At 36.5% G+C, this 13,827-nt stretch overlaps 2 protein-coding genes across 3 annotated transcripts; both read left to right on the plus strand.

Moving 5' to 3' along the window:
- Positions 1–259: 259 nt before the first annotated feature.
- LOC126718015 (ASC1-like protein) lies at positions 260–6,745 on the plus strand. 2 transcript variants are annotated; one of them, XM_050420036.1, is made up of 7 exons: positions 260–757; positions 2,226–2,455; positions 2,598–2,753; positions 2,986–3,171; positions 4,399–4,583; positions 5,895–5,970; positions 6,212–6,745. In XM_050420036.1, the coding sequence occupies exons 1-6, from the start codon at positions 620–622 to the stop codon at positions 5,924–5,926; spliced, it is 927 nt and encodes a 308-aa protein (XP_050275993.1). In that variant the 5' UTR covers positions 260–619; the 3' UTR covers positions 5,927–5,970; positions 6,212–6,745. The 2 variants fall into 2 exon arrangements, with proteins under 2 accessions (XP_050275993.1, XP_050275994.1); XM_050420037.1 differs by having other exon boundaries at positions 6,262–6,745.
- Positions 6,746–10,643: 3,898 nt separating this feature from the next.
- Positions 10,644–11,123, plus strand: LOC126719628 (uncharacterized). The gene has a single exon (XM_050422162.1). It carries the CDS (start codon positions 10,644–10,646, stop codon positions 11,121–11,123), a length of 480 nt encoding a protein of 159 aa, XP_050278119.1.
- The last annotated feature ends 2,704 nt before the right edge of the window (positions 11,124–13,827 follow it).

A 13,827-nucleotide genomic window follows, 5' to 3' on the forward strand; every position in this document is an offset into this window, starting at 1 on the left:
TAGTGGTAGTAGTAAAATACAAAATACAGTAGTGGCTGGCTCCCATCTCCGCCCAGTAAAGTGCCACGTGGCATTCTGGCAATGCAAGCCTCCACGGACGCACGCTCTCTCCGGATCACATGAAAATGCGAATCTTCCTTCCCTCACAAATCAAAATCACAATCACAAATTCACAAATCACAATCGCAAACTCATCAGCTTCTTCTCTTTCTCAATAAAAAAAAAAAAAAAACTCAGCTCTCTCTCTCTCTCTCTCTCTCTCTCCAAACCATAAAAAGGTCCACCCCGGCCCATCTGGGCAATTTCGTCAACCCAAAAAAAGAAGTGGCAATTCCGAAACTCACACAAAACACCATGGGCCACCTCAAACCCTACAACCAATCAAAAATCACTAGGCGATTAGCTCAATAATACATATACAACCTTTGATGCTTCAACGAAACCAGACCATACGAAAGTACGAAAACTGAGTTTTTATTGATTGGGATTGTGGGCTTTAAAAACCAACAGAGACGCATGTCTCTGCTTCTTCCATACGTGATCCACACATAATTATTGTTTGTTTCCCAGGAAAATTTACATTTTCTCTATTTCGGATCATTGAAAAGGAAAATCCGAGATGAGTTTGACAGCAATCTTAAGCTCCATCGATTGGCAATATGAATCATACCCAACATACGAGGATTTCTTAATCCTTCCCTTCTTTGCTTTGTTGTTTCCCTCTGTTCGATATTTCCTAGATAGATTCATCTTCGAGGTACTTTCTCATTGTTTACCATAATTAAACCTTATCTCTTTTTGGTTTACTCACTTCTACTTTGTCGGGTCTTAGCTCCCTTTTCAATCTATTGGATTATTGATGATTCGCTTTTTTTTTCTTTCTTTTTATTTAAATCAAAATTTGATTGACCCAGATAGGCTTTTCACTTTTTTTTATGATGGGTTTTGCTTGGTTTTGTATTTTGTGATGTGCATAATTGGTTGTTGTACATTTGGTTGGAGTCAGTGATATTCTACTGTTATGATGAATATTTGTGCAGCTTTTGTAATGGTCTTAGAATCTTGGTGAATTTTTTTTTTTTTTTTTTTTTTTTGCATTTTGTCAGTTAAATTGTCTTTCATTTTTTCTTATTTTGGGTTGATGATAAATACAGGGTGGCGAGTAAGATTGTGGGTTCAATACTCTGTGTGTGTGTAAACTTATCACTTAAATGCAATGGTTTTAATGCATAAGCAGTCTGTTCCATGAATTTTATAGCTACCTTGTTCCATGCTTGACCAATTTAATAAATGGGCATGGTACCTTGTGTGTTTATTTTGGCTATCAATGTAACCTGTTTCACTGATCATGATAGTAGATATGCCTTGATTTAGTGTTTTCTTGTTATAAAGCCCCATGATTCTAAAGCATTTTTAAGTCTCTAAGTAGCTTAGCATTACTCCTACTAGGGTCTTCATTAGTAAATTTAGATTTTGGCAGCAAGCAACAGGATTCATAACTACGTCTTCATTTTGATCAATGAGCCTTATTATTTTGTGTAGCTCATTCGTGAGATGCAATCTATAAACATTAAAATGGATAAAGCTATTACCTTTTGTCCCTATTGTTATGACAATTTTACTGCACCATTATATATGCTTCTCTTTGAAAGTTCACTTCTTCTTGATTATATTAAACGCTGCTCTATATTTAGTGCTTGTTCAGCTATGCTGTATACCAGAAAGTTATCCTAAATTTTGATGGTTTACATAATGAAGACTAGGGAATAATATTTTTTCATCATTTTGAAGAAATGTGATGGCTTACTTCATGCTTTAATGATAATAGGTCAAATGTATCACTCTGCTATTTAATTTCAATTCACTAATCTTTGCTCATGCTTGAGCTAAGGTTGGTCATTGTTCTTCTAGCTCAAGTCATCTGTTTTATGCCAGAAAATTGTAAAAGTCAGTATATTGCTCCATTCCTTTTGTATGTTTGGGAATATCTAAAAACTGTGAAATTGGGTGTTTAGTTCCATGTTCCATTGTTTCATCAATTTTTAACTTTCATTTTGTTCTTTCTCCAAATAGAGCAAATATAATCATGATCAGGAACTCTGAATGAGATTGCTTTGACTCTGTTGGATTTTTGCTTGTTTCTTTTTCTTTTTCCACTCCGACTTTTCTTCCCCCTTTTTGCATTTTCTTTTTTGGGTTGGCTGAAATGAATGTGCATATTGCAGAAAGTGGCAAATCGGTTAATTTTTGGAAAGGGAAATCAGATGAAGGATGTTGACGCAACCGAGAGAATGAAGAAGATGAGAAAATTTAAGGAGTCAGCATGGAAATTCATTTATTATCTTACAGCAGAGATTTTCGCTTTATCTGTAACTTATAATGAGCCTTGGTTTACCAAAACAATATGCTTTTGGGTAGGACCAGGAAATCAGGTTTGGCCTGATCAAAAAATTAAGTAAGACTTCCCAGATTATATATATAAAAATGCTGTGGTTGTTTGATGAAGCATTCACATTGGCTTAGCGCTATCCTCTACTTTTAATCGAACAAGGATGTTTGGTTTATTTAGTCAATTTTTACTAATTAATGACTTTCAGGTTAAAATTGAAGGTTTTGTATATGTTTGCTGCTGGATTTTACACATACTCCATATTTGCTCTGATTTTCTGGGAAACAAGGCGTTCTGACTTTGGGGTGTCCATGGGCCATCATTTTGCAACCCTAATTCTCATTGTGCTATCTTTCATTTATAGGTAGGTTTTTCTGTGAGTATCTCAGTCTCGTTCTGTTAATCACAATTTTAAGGAAGCAACATTACTGCCAATTGATCTATAGAAATTATAAGGGATGGCATTGATGAAGTCATGAATGTGTTTTCCTAGTGCCTATTTAGAAAAGCTTATGGCATCAAGTGCATGCAATGCTATAAATGTCTTGGATATTTAGGTTTTATACAAGAAACTGTTTCTCTCATATTTCTTGCAGGTTTGCCCGTATTGGTTCAGTTGTTTTGGCTATTCATGATGCTAGTGATGTGTTTCTGGAGATAGGGAAGATGTCCAAATACAGTGGTGCTGAAGCGCTAGCTAGCTTTGCATTTATTATATTTGTTTTTACCTGGATCGTACTACGCCTCATTTACTACCCATTTTGGGTCCTTTGGAGTACTAGGTTCGTAAGCTTCCTGCTTAATTTAGATTAGCTATGAAACTTCTTTAATTTTCCTTAGCTTCTATATTTATGTTCTGCCATGGTCTTAAGATCAAATGGTATATGTAACTTTAAGCAATGTTCTACCATATATTAATTTTTATTGAATTAATATTTTGAATATCTCAATGTCGAATTACATGTTCTCTATGTTCTAAACACAACCAAATTTTGTGCCAATAAGATGTTTTTACTATTTAATCAATAAATTCATTTGTTATGCATACTTTTAAGATACAAAAACTTGAAATTTAAACATTTGATTGATGACATGGTTATTGATCTTTAATAATTTTGAAATTTTGCAAACATGGAGGTTATAAAAGAAAATTTAATGAAACGATGAATTTGTCAAAATCTGTATCCAATAAAAAAATATTAAGTAGTGTAACATTGCTTATTGTTACATTAGATGTATCTTAAACCCATCTTATATATATACTGAGACTTTTTGATAGTTAATAAGAAATTTTATTGAAAAGAAACTAAAGTTACAGAAACTGTGTACACCAGAAATGTACTGAGGGAAGCTTTATGAATTTAACAATAAACACATAAATCTAAAAATTCCTCAAATGAGGAAGCCGAAAGACTGCTCATTTCTTTCATCCAACAATATAAGGAGAGCAAGAAAAACCGTTTTAGATCCACAAGAGAATGTTCTTCCCCTTCAAAAGTTTGATGATTGTGCTCGCTCCAAATAATTGCTGCCTGGTGACTGCCAATGCCCCCTCCAACATGCCAACAGCTCCACCCCATGCTGTGGCAACACCCAAGATATACCAAACAAACAAAACACAAAGGTCCATAAGCTATAAGTATACATACAATGAATGAGCAGGTGGTCCACAGACTCCCAACTGTTCTTGCACATAAAACACTTAACTGACAATGCAAATATTGCAATCTTGATTTCTCAAAAAAAAAAAAAAAAAAAAAAAAAAAAAAAAAACAGGAAGAAGAAAAACCTAGAAACTGTTTCTAAAGGATAGGCTTTTGATGTTGGAAGCACTCATTGGATATTTGGATCTTGGTTCCCTTATGTGTGATGTGTGCACCATGAAGATAACAAAATAGTTGCACTTTTAAAGAAACAGAGGATTCAATGTCTCAGTTGGAATCGTTGGATTATATATTTTATTCTTTTATATTTTTTATTTATTGTTGGATTTTCTCCCTTTAATGCAGCTATGAAGTTACCCTGACCTTGGACAAGGAAAAACACCCAGTAGATGGACCAATTTATTATTATGTGTTCAATACTCTTCTATTTTGCTTGCTTGTTCTTCATTATTATTGGTGGGTGTTGATGTACCGGATGCTTGTTAAGCAAATCCAAGCAAGAGGCCAGATTAGTGACGATGTTCGATCTGGTAAGTAAAATCTATTTTCCTTCAGTGGTTGTGTAAAGTGAATGCGCACATTAATGATTGTAGAAATAAACAAGTATAAATCCATAAATGAATTTTGGGAGGGAAAATTTTCAAGTGGATATGAGGATCCACCTTCGATGCAACTATCTGGATCTAAAAATGGCTGCATTTAGGGGGATCTATCATTTTAGCAACTGGAAAAAGGTTTTTCTTAACTGCACTCCATGGGACATTGTAGTGAAGTGAACAGTGATGTCTTAGGGGTATTTGATTTTGTTTATTGCAGGTGGTGAGGGGTTGCATGGGTCAAACAAGACTTCGCTTTTCTTTTTTTTCTTTTTCTTTTTTTCACTTTCACAGCATGATAAAAGAGCAGTATTTAATATGATAAACAAGTACAGAATGTTGGACAGTATTGTAACCAATTCACTCTCTTGACTTTACTATACAAGAGGCAATAAGCTAAACCGGGAGTGAGCTCTAGCTCAAAACCTTATTACTCCTTCTAGCTATTATTAGTTTATTACTAATATTTCAAAGGTATATTACAAATGGCCTCCCTATGATTAGGGGAAATTATGGATTTACCTCCTTATCTTTTGGAAACTGTAACTGAACCATCCTGTGATTTGGAGTAAATTGAAATCATCATATTTATCGTCCAAGGTATGGATTCTCCCATGTGACATGCACTTGTTGCATGAAACACTACATGAATCATGTCTCTTTATTCCATTTCTTTTCGATTGTTCTGTTTTCATGGAAACACCTCTATGGTGGCCACTGGGGTTTGGGTTCCAAGCTGAACAACAACAAAAAAAGTGAATGTCAGGTTAGGCTTCATAGGTCTGATGCTTGGCCCTTCTCTCAGTTTTCCTTGGGCAACACTAAGAGTCCTCAGTTCCTATGGTCCCTCAACTTCAGGCAGTGCCCATACCCCAACCAAGGACCCAAAAATAGTTAAATAAATAAAATGGAAACGGACAGTTCATAGCAGTGGGGCTCGGATGCAGCATAGATGATCGATACTAATCAATACTAATATTCAATGGGATCTACTAGATGAGATCCATTGGATGATGGATCTCATATATAGTGGTTCTTGCCTCTCTCCACTTCACCTATAACTATTGGGTGATAAATTTTGATAGTCTATCTTACTGCTAATATGATGATTTTTTAAAATGAACTTGACCAGTTGAACCTAAACTAAGTTTTGGGCTTATTGTTATTATTTTATGAATGCTACAATATCCTAGTCTTTTATTAAAAAAAATGGTTAACCCTTTTTTTTGGGGGGTTCATATGCAGATAGTGAAGATGAGCATGAGCATCAAGATTGATCAAGGAACAAAATTTATGGCTACTATGTATGATCATTGCAAAGGTTGGTATTTAGTTAAAACAATTTAGAAGTTCCATGGAAGAAACCAACTGATTATCTAGAGTTCCTAGTGTTTTACGATGAACTAGTGCACATATGCGGTTTTAATTGGAGTTACCATTGTTATTTTTCTTCTTAAGTATTTAAAATGATCTTACATTATGAGCACAGATATGAAAAACTAAATGCATAAAGTGCTGCAAGAAAGATTTATTCTCAAAACATGTAAATTTTCTATTGGCAGTTCCCCATCTTTCTTCAATTGAGAGAGATCTTCTGTCATTTCTCCTGCAGATGAGAACCGCTTTTCTGATGTGCTTTTTTTGCTATATTGAGAAACTTGTGGTTGGAGAACTTCCCTTGTAATTGAGAGGGTCATAAATCAATTTGAGATCAGATACAGAAGCAGGTTAGAGGGTAGCAATTGGTGAGAAGTTTCATTCTTCATCTGAGATTTTGGCCTATGCAACTTGCCTCCTTAAGTTTGAGTTTGCAGCCAGGGAAATGATCTGTTGTATAAGGGAGTTAACAGTAGCTTGTGAGTCAACTACTTGTACTGAAAGTCAGTCCTGCTGCCAATTGTGAAATTCTGTTAGTTCTGTTGAAAGTTTTGATGAACCTTTTTGTAACTGTTGTTCTTTGACCTTATTGTAGTCCAATGTCTCCAAGGGTGAGTAGATTTTGTCAATAATTTGCTTGGTTGTTGGTGTAAGCCGACTTACAAGTTTCTTACTTTTTATTTTTCATTCATATTAACTCAGAAAACACTTTTGCATTTTGTCTATTGGACTTTTGAATTGCTTAACTAATGTTGCTATCTAGGGTGGTGGTAATTTACAGGAAGTGCATTTATCAAGTGTGCATTTGGATTTGGATGAAAATTATAAATTATTTTAATATTCAGCTTATTTTTGTTATTATTCATGAGTTCTACCGCATTTTTTAGTACTATTCATGGGTCATACTGTACTATTTCAATTAACTTTTACCTTTATTTACAATACTTTCAACAATAGGTTTTCAGTTTCAGTAAAATAAGTGGTATTTAAACAGACCCTAAGTATCAATTCTTCATTGTAAAAATTTCTTTATTCCCTAAGCAAAAGGAGTGAGGTTGAAGATGAATGGATGAATCCGAGCCTACCACGAAAGCAGTACTTTGATCTTCAAGATAGCTTATGCACTTGAACACTCACATATGCACTCTATTCGCACCTTTGTGAAACTTGGTCCATGGGACCTGAAAAAAAGTAGCTTTCACTAACCTAATGACTTGTGTTCTGAGATGTGTAACACTTTTGCCATTAAATTTGAGCAAAATTATTATTTCACCCTCCTGCTTACACACTTCATACAATATAATTTTGAAAAATGTCCGCATTTAATACATGATGTATACAAAAAGTTTAGAACAAGAGTGCGAGACAATCAAAGTCCTAATTTATAATACAAAATAGGAGGGAAATTAATCAACACATTTGAGTCATGCACCATGATGATTGTTCTTTATAATTAGGCTAAGAAACTGATTGGTTTTTTGTGTAGGTCGGATTTGAATTCTAAATCTCTCTTCGATGACAAAATATTTTTATCAATTGAGCTAACTAAAATTCGCAATTTCTCACACACTAATTCTTTGATTCAATTAATTCAACTCATTTGATAATGATTAATAAAATGAAAATAGTCCAAATATATGAATTTAATATAGTTTATATAATTCTTAGCTTGATATGTATCATATAATTTAAATCTTATGTTTAGATTCAAACTATACAATAGAGTATGGAGTATTTGAGGAAAAATGCAATATATAAATATATAAATTAAAATATTTTTTGTAAAAATTTGCACAAAATGAATTTCATCTACGAAGTTCATTTTATGTTTAAAAATTTAAAAACATCTAGTTTATGTTATTTTGTCAACCTTCGTAAACTTTTATTCTACGTCTTTTATTGAAATTATATATATATATATATATATATTTTAATCATTAGATAGTTTGACAAAAATTAATTCATGTATATATTGCACCAAATAATTGGTCAAAGACAGGGACATGAAAGAGACCAGCTTAAAAAGAGTGAGAAAGTTGATCCAATTTCTTTTTATGTATTTGTGATAACATGTGTTTTTCTAACGGCTAGGGAGAGGTGGGTATCGGCTGTCTAATGGAAGGTACCTTAGGTGATTTTTTTTTTTTTTTTTTTTCTTAAGGGATATTTGGTAGAGGAGTTTGAGTAATGTTGTTTGAGTATTTTTGATATACGTGTGGGTGAAAAAGTGTGTGAAAATATATGTAAGTATGTTTGAAATGCTCAAAAAGTTGCTCAAAATAGGCTACCAAACGAGCAGTATTTTTAATACATATACAAGGAGAGACGGGAATGTCTTAAAGAAACTGACAGTGGTGTATTAAGTGACAATTTTCAAAACACAAACGGTTTAGTCAATATTGGCCCAACCACAAGTAGGTTAAATCTAATTTCCCCTAAAAACTATGTTATCTATTTATTCTTTCTTCTAATCAATACTAATCGCTAACTCGTGCTATGCACAGGGTAATAAACAACAACTATACCTATTTGCTTTATTATTGGTACAATCATTCGAAACCAATCAAATTCTATAATTCTAATTTAAAATAAACATTGAGAATATGTATAAAGAAATTAGTTCAAATATTCAACATTCATCTAAAAACTATAATGACACAGTTGAAGCATGATTCCAATAAAAAGGCATTTCACATAATTACAACTTATCATTTTTTTTTTTTTTCTAACTATCTTTTTCTTCTGGAAATAAGTTGTCCCCAAGAAATAATAATGAGTTCTTTGCATTGAACATTGTATTTTTTTTTTTTTAATAAATAACATTGTATTACTTTTTCTTTGTCATACCTACATCATAAATAATGTTGATGCCCACTTTGGCAAAGAGGCCTAATAGCAAGAAAAAGCCCAACAATACGGGAGGAGAAGAGTTAGTAAATTAAGAAAAAAACCAGTAAGCCCGAATGGCAGGAATAATAGATCATAGGCCTAGAAAATAGCAAATGGGCCTCAAAGAAAGCAAGCGGGCTTAAAGGAGCTCAGAGAAAAGAAATGGTAAAACCATGAGCATTATATGAAATAGAAAGCAAGCAAGAATGAGCCAAAGAGGCCCGAAGTAATGAATTAAGTGAGTAAGGGGTTGATGGAAAGCTCATAAACTCCAAAAGTAAAGGATATGGTAATTTGGAAGGGGAAGCCCAAGAGACTTAGCAAAGGCCCACGGGAGTAAAGAATTGGAATGGGTCGAGAATGCCCAAAAAAAGAAAATGGGCTGAGGATGCCTAAAAGGATGAGATGTGCCAAGGAAGCCCAAAATAGTATGAATACTAGCCCAATGGTAATACTGGGCCACTGGAATTAAGGGAAAGCATATAGTAGGCCCAAAAGAGACCTAGCAAACACGGGTCAAATAATAGCACAGCAGGAATGATAGAATAGCGTGGCAGAAGTGCTAGCAGAAGATAGTTGGAAGCACAGATCAAACATGATGCACCGAGAGTTGGAAGACTACATAGATAACATAGTTATGAAGTCAAAAAGGCGAGAAAATCATGCCCAAATATTGAGGAAAGTATTTGAAAGATGCCAAGCTTTCAAGTTGAGAATGAATCCCCTCAAGTGTGCCTTTGGAGTATCTTCTAGGAAATTTCTGGGTTTCCTGGTTCATAGCAAATGAATAGATGTAGACCCAGCCAAGGCCACAGCCATAGCAACCATGAAGTCGCCTACCATGATGAAAGAATTGAAGAGTTTCTTGGGGAAAGTCTCGTACATTTGGAGACTTATCCCTGGTTTAGCATCAATCACTTTGGTCTTTGCCAGATTACTCAAGAAGGGGCAAAACTTTGAGTGGGGAGAAACATAGCAGACAGCCTTCAGAAGGTTACAACAAATTATGATGAACCTTCCTACAGTGCAAGCTCCGATCCGCAAAAGGCCACTACTACTCCACTTGGCCACCAAATTGTATGCCATAGGCGCGTTGATTGCCTAAGAAGGTGGAAGCGATGTTGAGCAACCAGTCTACTACATTAATCGTGCCTTGAAAGATGTGGAGGCTTTCTATCCAAAAGCAGAAAAAGCATGCTTGACAATAGTATATGCTTCATAGAGGCTTCGCCATTACTTCCTAGCCTACGAGGTATGGCTGATGATGAAGTCCCACGCAATCAAAACTCTGTTACGGCAGCCAATCCTCTTCGAAAGGATATCCCAATTGTTACTACAGTTGTCACAATATGATTTGAAGGCAGGAACACCCAAAGCAGCAAAAATTCAAGCCAAAACAAACTTGTTGGCGCAATTCACTTGAGAAGAGGAATTCCAGCAGGACGAGGAGGTTCCAGGGGAGGTGGCCATAGCAGCAGTAATCAGGGAGCAGTGGATAATGAAATTTAATAGGTCCTCAACTACCCACTCAGGAGGCGTGGGAATAGTTCTATATCATAAGAAGGACGAGACCATCTTAAAAAGGATGAGGCTTATCTCACTGGGCTAGCTACGACCCTCAAAATGGGAGTCAAGCATTTAAAAGTAATTAGTGATTTGAACCTAGTGGTCTGCCAGACCAAAGGAAGCTTCTCGTTGAAGGAACCTAGCTTAGCCCTGTACAGGACAATGGCCCAGAAGATGGAGGAAAAGTTTTCAACATTTGAGATAAAGCATGCTCTGAGGAGCGAAAGTTGGTATGCAGACGCATTGGCCGCATTAGGATCACAAATAGTGTTTGAAGGAAGTAGCACCAAGATAGAAGTCAGCAAACAAAAGGAGTCCATTATTGAAATGCTGAACGAGAGATTCCAAGAAGAAAGATGTGAAGAGGATTGGAGAATTCCCATAAAAGAAGCTTTGATCAAAGAAGAAGATATGACAGAATTGAAGGCCTTGAAAGACTACACCTTGGTAAAAGGGGAATTGTACCACAGAATGCCGACAGGAATCCTATCAAGATGTATGGGGCAAGAGAAGGCCCAAAGAAAGCTAAAGGAAGTACATGACAGAACCTGCGAGTTCTGCAAAGAAGTCAGCCTTTACCGTAGACTTCAAAGGACAAGTTTCTATTGGCCAAGCATGGGCAAGGATGCGGACCAAGTCTAGACCCAATGCGAGGCCTATCAGCTTGCAGTAGATAGAGAGGAAAGCTATGTTGTCTTTATCGGTGAGGATTGGAGGAACCCGTTCGTGCAGTACCTAGCAAAAGGCATCCTGTCGTAGAAGCATAGTGAAAAATACAAGCTTAAGAGGTTGGCAACGCATTACTTTTTGCATGACGGAGTCCTTTTTAAAAAAGGGTATGATGGAGATCCGTTACGATGTTTAGGTCCTGAAGAAGCAAAGGAAATGATAAAGGAGGTACACACAGGAGAATGTAGGGAGCACCAAGGGAAGAAAAAGTTATACAAATGCCTTCTACAGATGGGTTATTATTGGCCCACCATGAAGAAGGACACAGCAGAATTTGTGAAGAAATGCCACAGTTGCCAAGTACAAGCCAACCTGATTCACACTCACCCACATAATTTACATAGCTTGGTCACCCTATGGCCCTTCCACACTTAAGGGCTTGATTTAGTGGGACTAGTTAATCCACCATCACATGGGTACATATGGATCCTAGTGGCTATGGAGTATTTTACCAAGTAGGTCGAAACAATACCACTCCGTAAAGCCATGGAAGGGGCAATGGCAAATTTTGTCAAGGAAAACGTAATTGTTAGGTTCGAAGTACCCCACAGGATCATCAGTAACAATGGTAGCACACCCTTTGTCAACAGCAATGTGAGAAAGATGCTAGAGTTTTACTAGATCAAACACCATCGGTCATCGTCCTATTACCCTTAAGGGAATAGGCAAGCAGAGGCAACAAACAAGGCACTTATAAAGATCATCAGTAAAATGAGCCAGGAGTATACTGGGGGATGGGCGACACACTTGTTAGACGCCCTTTGGGATTACCGAAACTCACCAAAGTCAGCCACAGAGTTTTCACCATTCTTTTTAGTCTATGGAACAGAGGTGATGAGCCCAGTAGAAGTAATGACTCCCTCTTTGAGAGTCATGTAAATGCGGAAGAAAGAAAAGGAGAAATAATTTTTTGCAGCAGAAATGAGTGAAGACCTAGAGGGGCTAGATGAGAAAAGGGAAGAGGCTCAAGAACGCAGCCACAAATACAAACAAAGAATGACTGAAACTTATGGTAGGATGACTAGAGAAAGAATGTTCTCAGCAACTTGTGCTAAAGGCAGCGGACCATGTGCGACAAGGTATGACAGGACCATCTAAGTTCTCACCAAAATAGGGACCCCTTGTGATAAAAGAGGCACATGCAAGTGGGTATTATCGTTTTGCCCAGATGGATGACAAAGATCTAATGGACCCCATCAATGGCAAGTGGTTAAAATGATACTATGCTTAAAAATAAATAAATAAATAAAAGATCACATAGTTATCCCTTTTGTTTAGTTAGTTCCATGTTTTTTTTTCCTTTCCTCCAAGTGACTATGTCACAAGGCAATATTGTAGCATACTTTTATTCAAAATGTAATGAAAAACTATGAAGTATTAGAAAGCATATTAAATCATAGTCATAGTAATAGCAAAAGCAGTAGTAAGTGTAGTATCATAGCTTACAAACCCAAACTATAGTAGTCAAGTCAGACTTGCCAAATAAGTACTGTAGAAAATATAAAGTGTACTAGATAGGGAAATAAGGGAAAGGAAACAAAAGGGAAACTACATAATCTCAACGAAGTCCAGAAATGAGAGCCTAATCTCCAAAATGACTGGATCCAACAACACTAGAAAGAAGGCGCTCACGACGTCCCTCCAAGTCTGCCACCTCTTTCTTCAAAGCCTCAATGCGTGTATCAATGGCATCCACAGCAGGCTGAACCTTCTTCATGAAGAAGGCTCAGGCAATCTCATGTAAGTGGTCCAACATGAACTCTACAGCAAAGCCCACCTAATCAACTCTTGGACCGCAACCTTCCACTGCAAGATCCTCTCAGCGGAAACGGTGTCAACAAAGTTGTGCTCAATATCGCTCATCACACATCCCAATAGCTTCAAGAAATGCTCCCTCGCGGAATGATCAAAAAGAAACCCTTGCATAAAGTTTTCGAGGTTGCTATAGACTACCTCCAAATGGGAAAAGCACTCCTCGGAAACCCAGAAGCTATGGAAATCAACATAAGGAGACCTAGCACCCCAGAAGTCTGCAGGATCAAGATCATTAACCTCGGGTTGGTCAAAGCGAGTGAAAAAGGCTGGAGCCTTGCTCACAGGGTCTAGAACTGTGGCAAAACTGTTGCCCACCTCAAACTAAGAAGGTGTAGTAAGAATCGGACCTGAAAGAAGATATGGAATGCAATATAAGGAATCCATGAAATGAAGAGAACAAATTTATAATGAAGATAAGGATGAAGATGGAAGAAAGAAGACATACTAGGACCCGTAGGAATTGGGGTTGTGGGTGTGGAAATAGGTGTTGTAGGTGTGGCAGAAACAGGTGTTGTAGGTTTGGCAAATACAGGTGCTGTAGGTGTGGCAAAAACAAGAGCCACGGGTGCAGCAGGATTGGGGGTTGTAGGCATCGAGATGTCTGTTACAGTCTCAGACTCCTCAGGAATATCTGTGATTAGAGGAATGAACATGCATAATAAATAAATAGTGCGCCAGAAAGTTATGCAGATATATATATGAAGAAAAAGAGAAGAGATCGCAACGATAAAGGATGGGAGAGAAAGCCTAAAAAGTTTAAGGGATACATATCTATAGCCTCAGTCTCGTGCTCATTACTGTC

Source organism: Quercus robur, chromosome 3 (assembly GCF_932294415.1).
Source record: "Quercus robur chromosome 3, dhQueRobu3.1, whole genome shotgun sequence".
Classification (NCBI taxonomy): Eukaryota; Viridiplantae; Streptophyta; class Magnoliopsida; order Fagales; family Fagaceae; genus Quercus; species Quercus robur.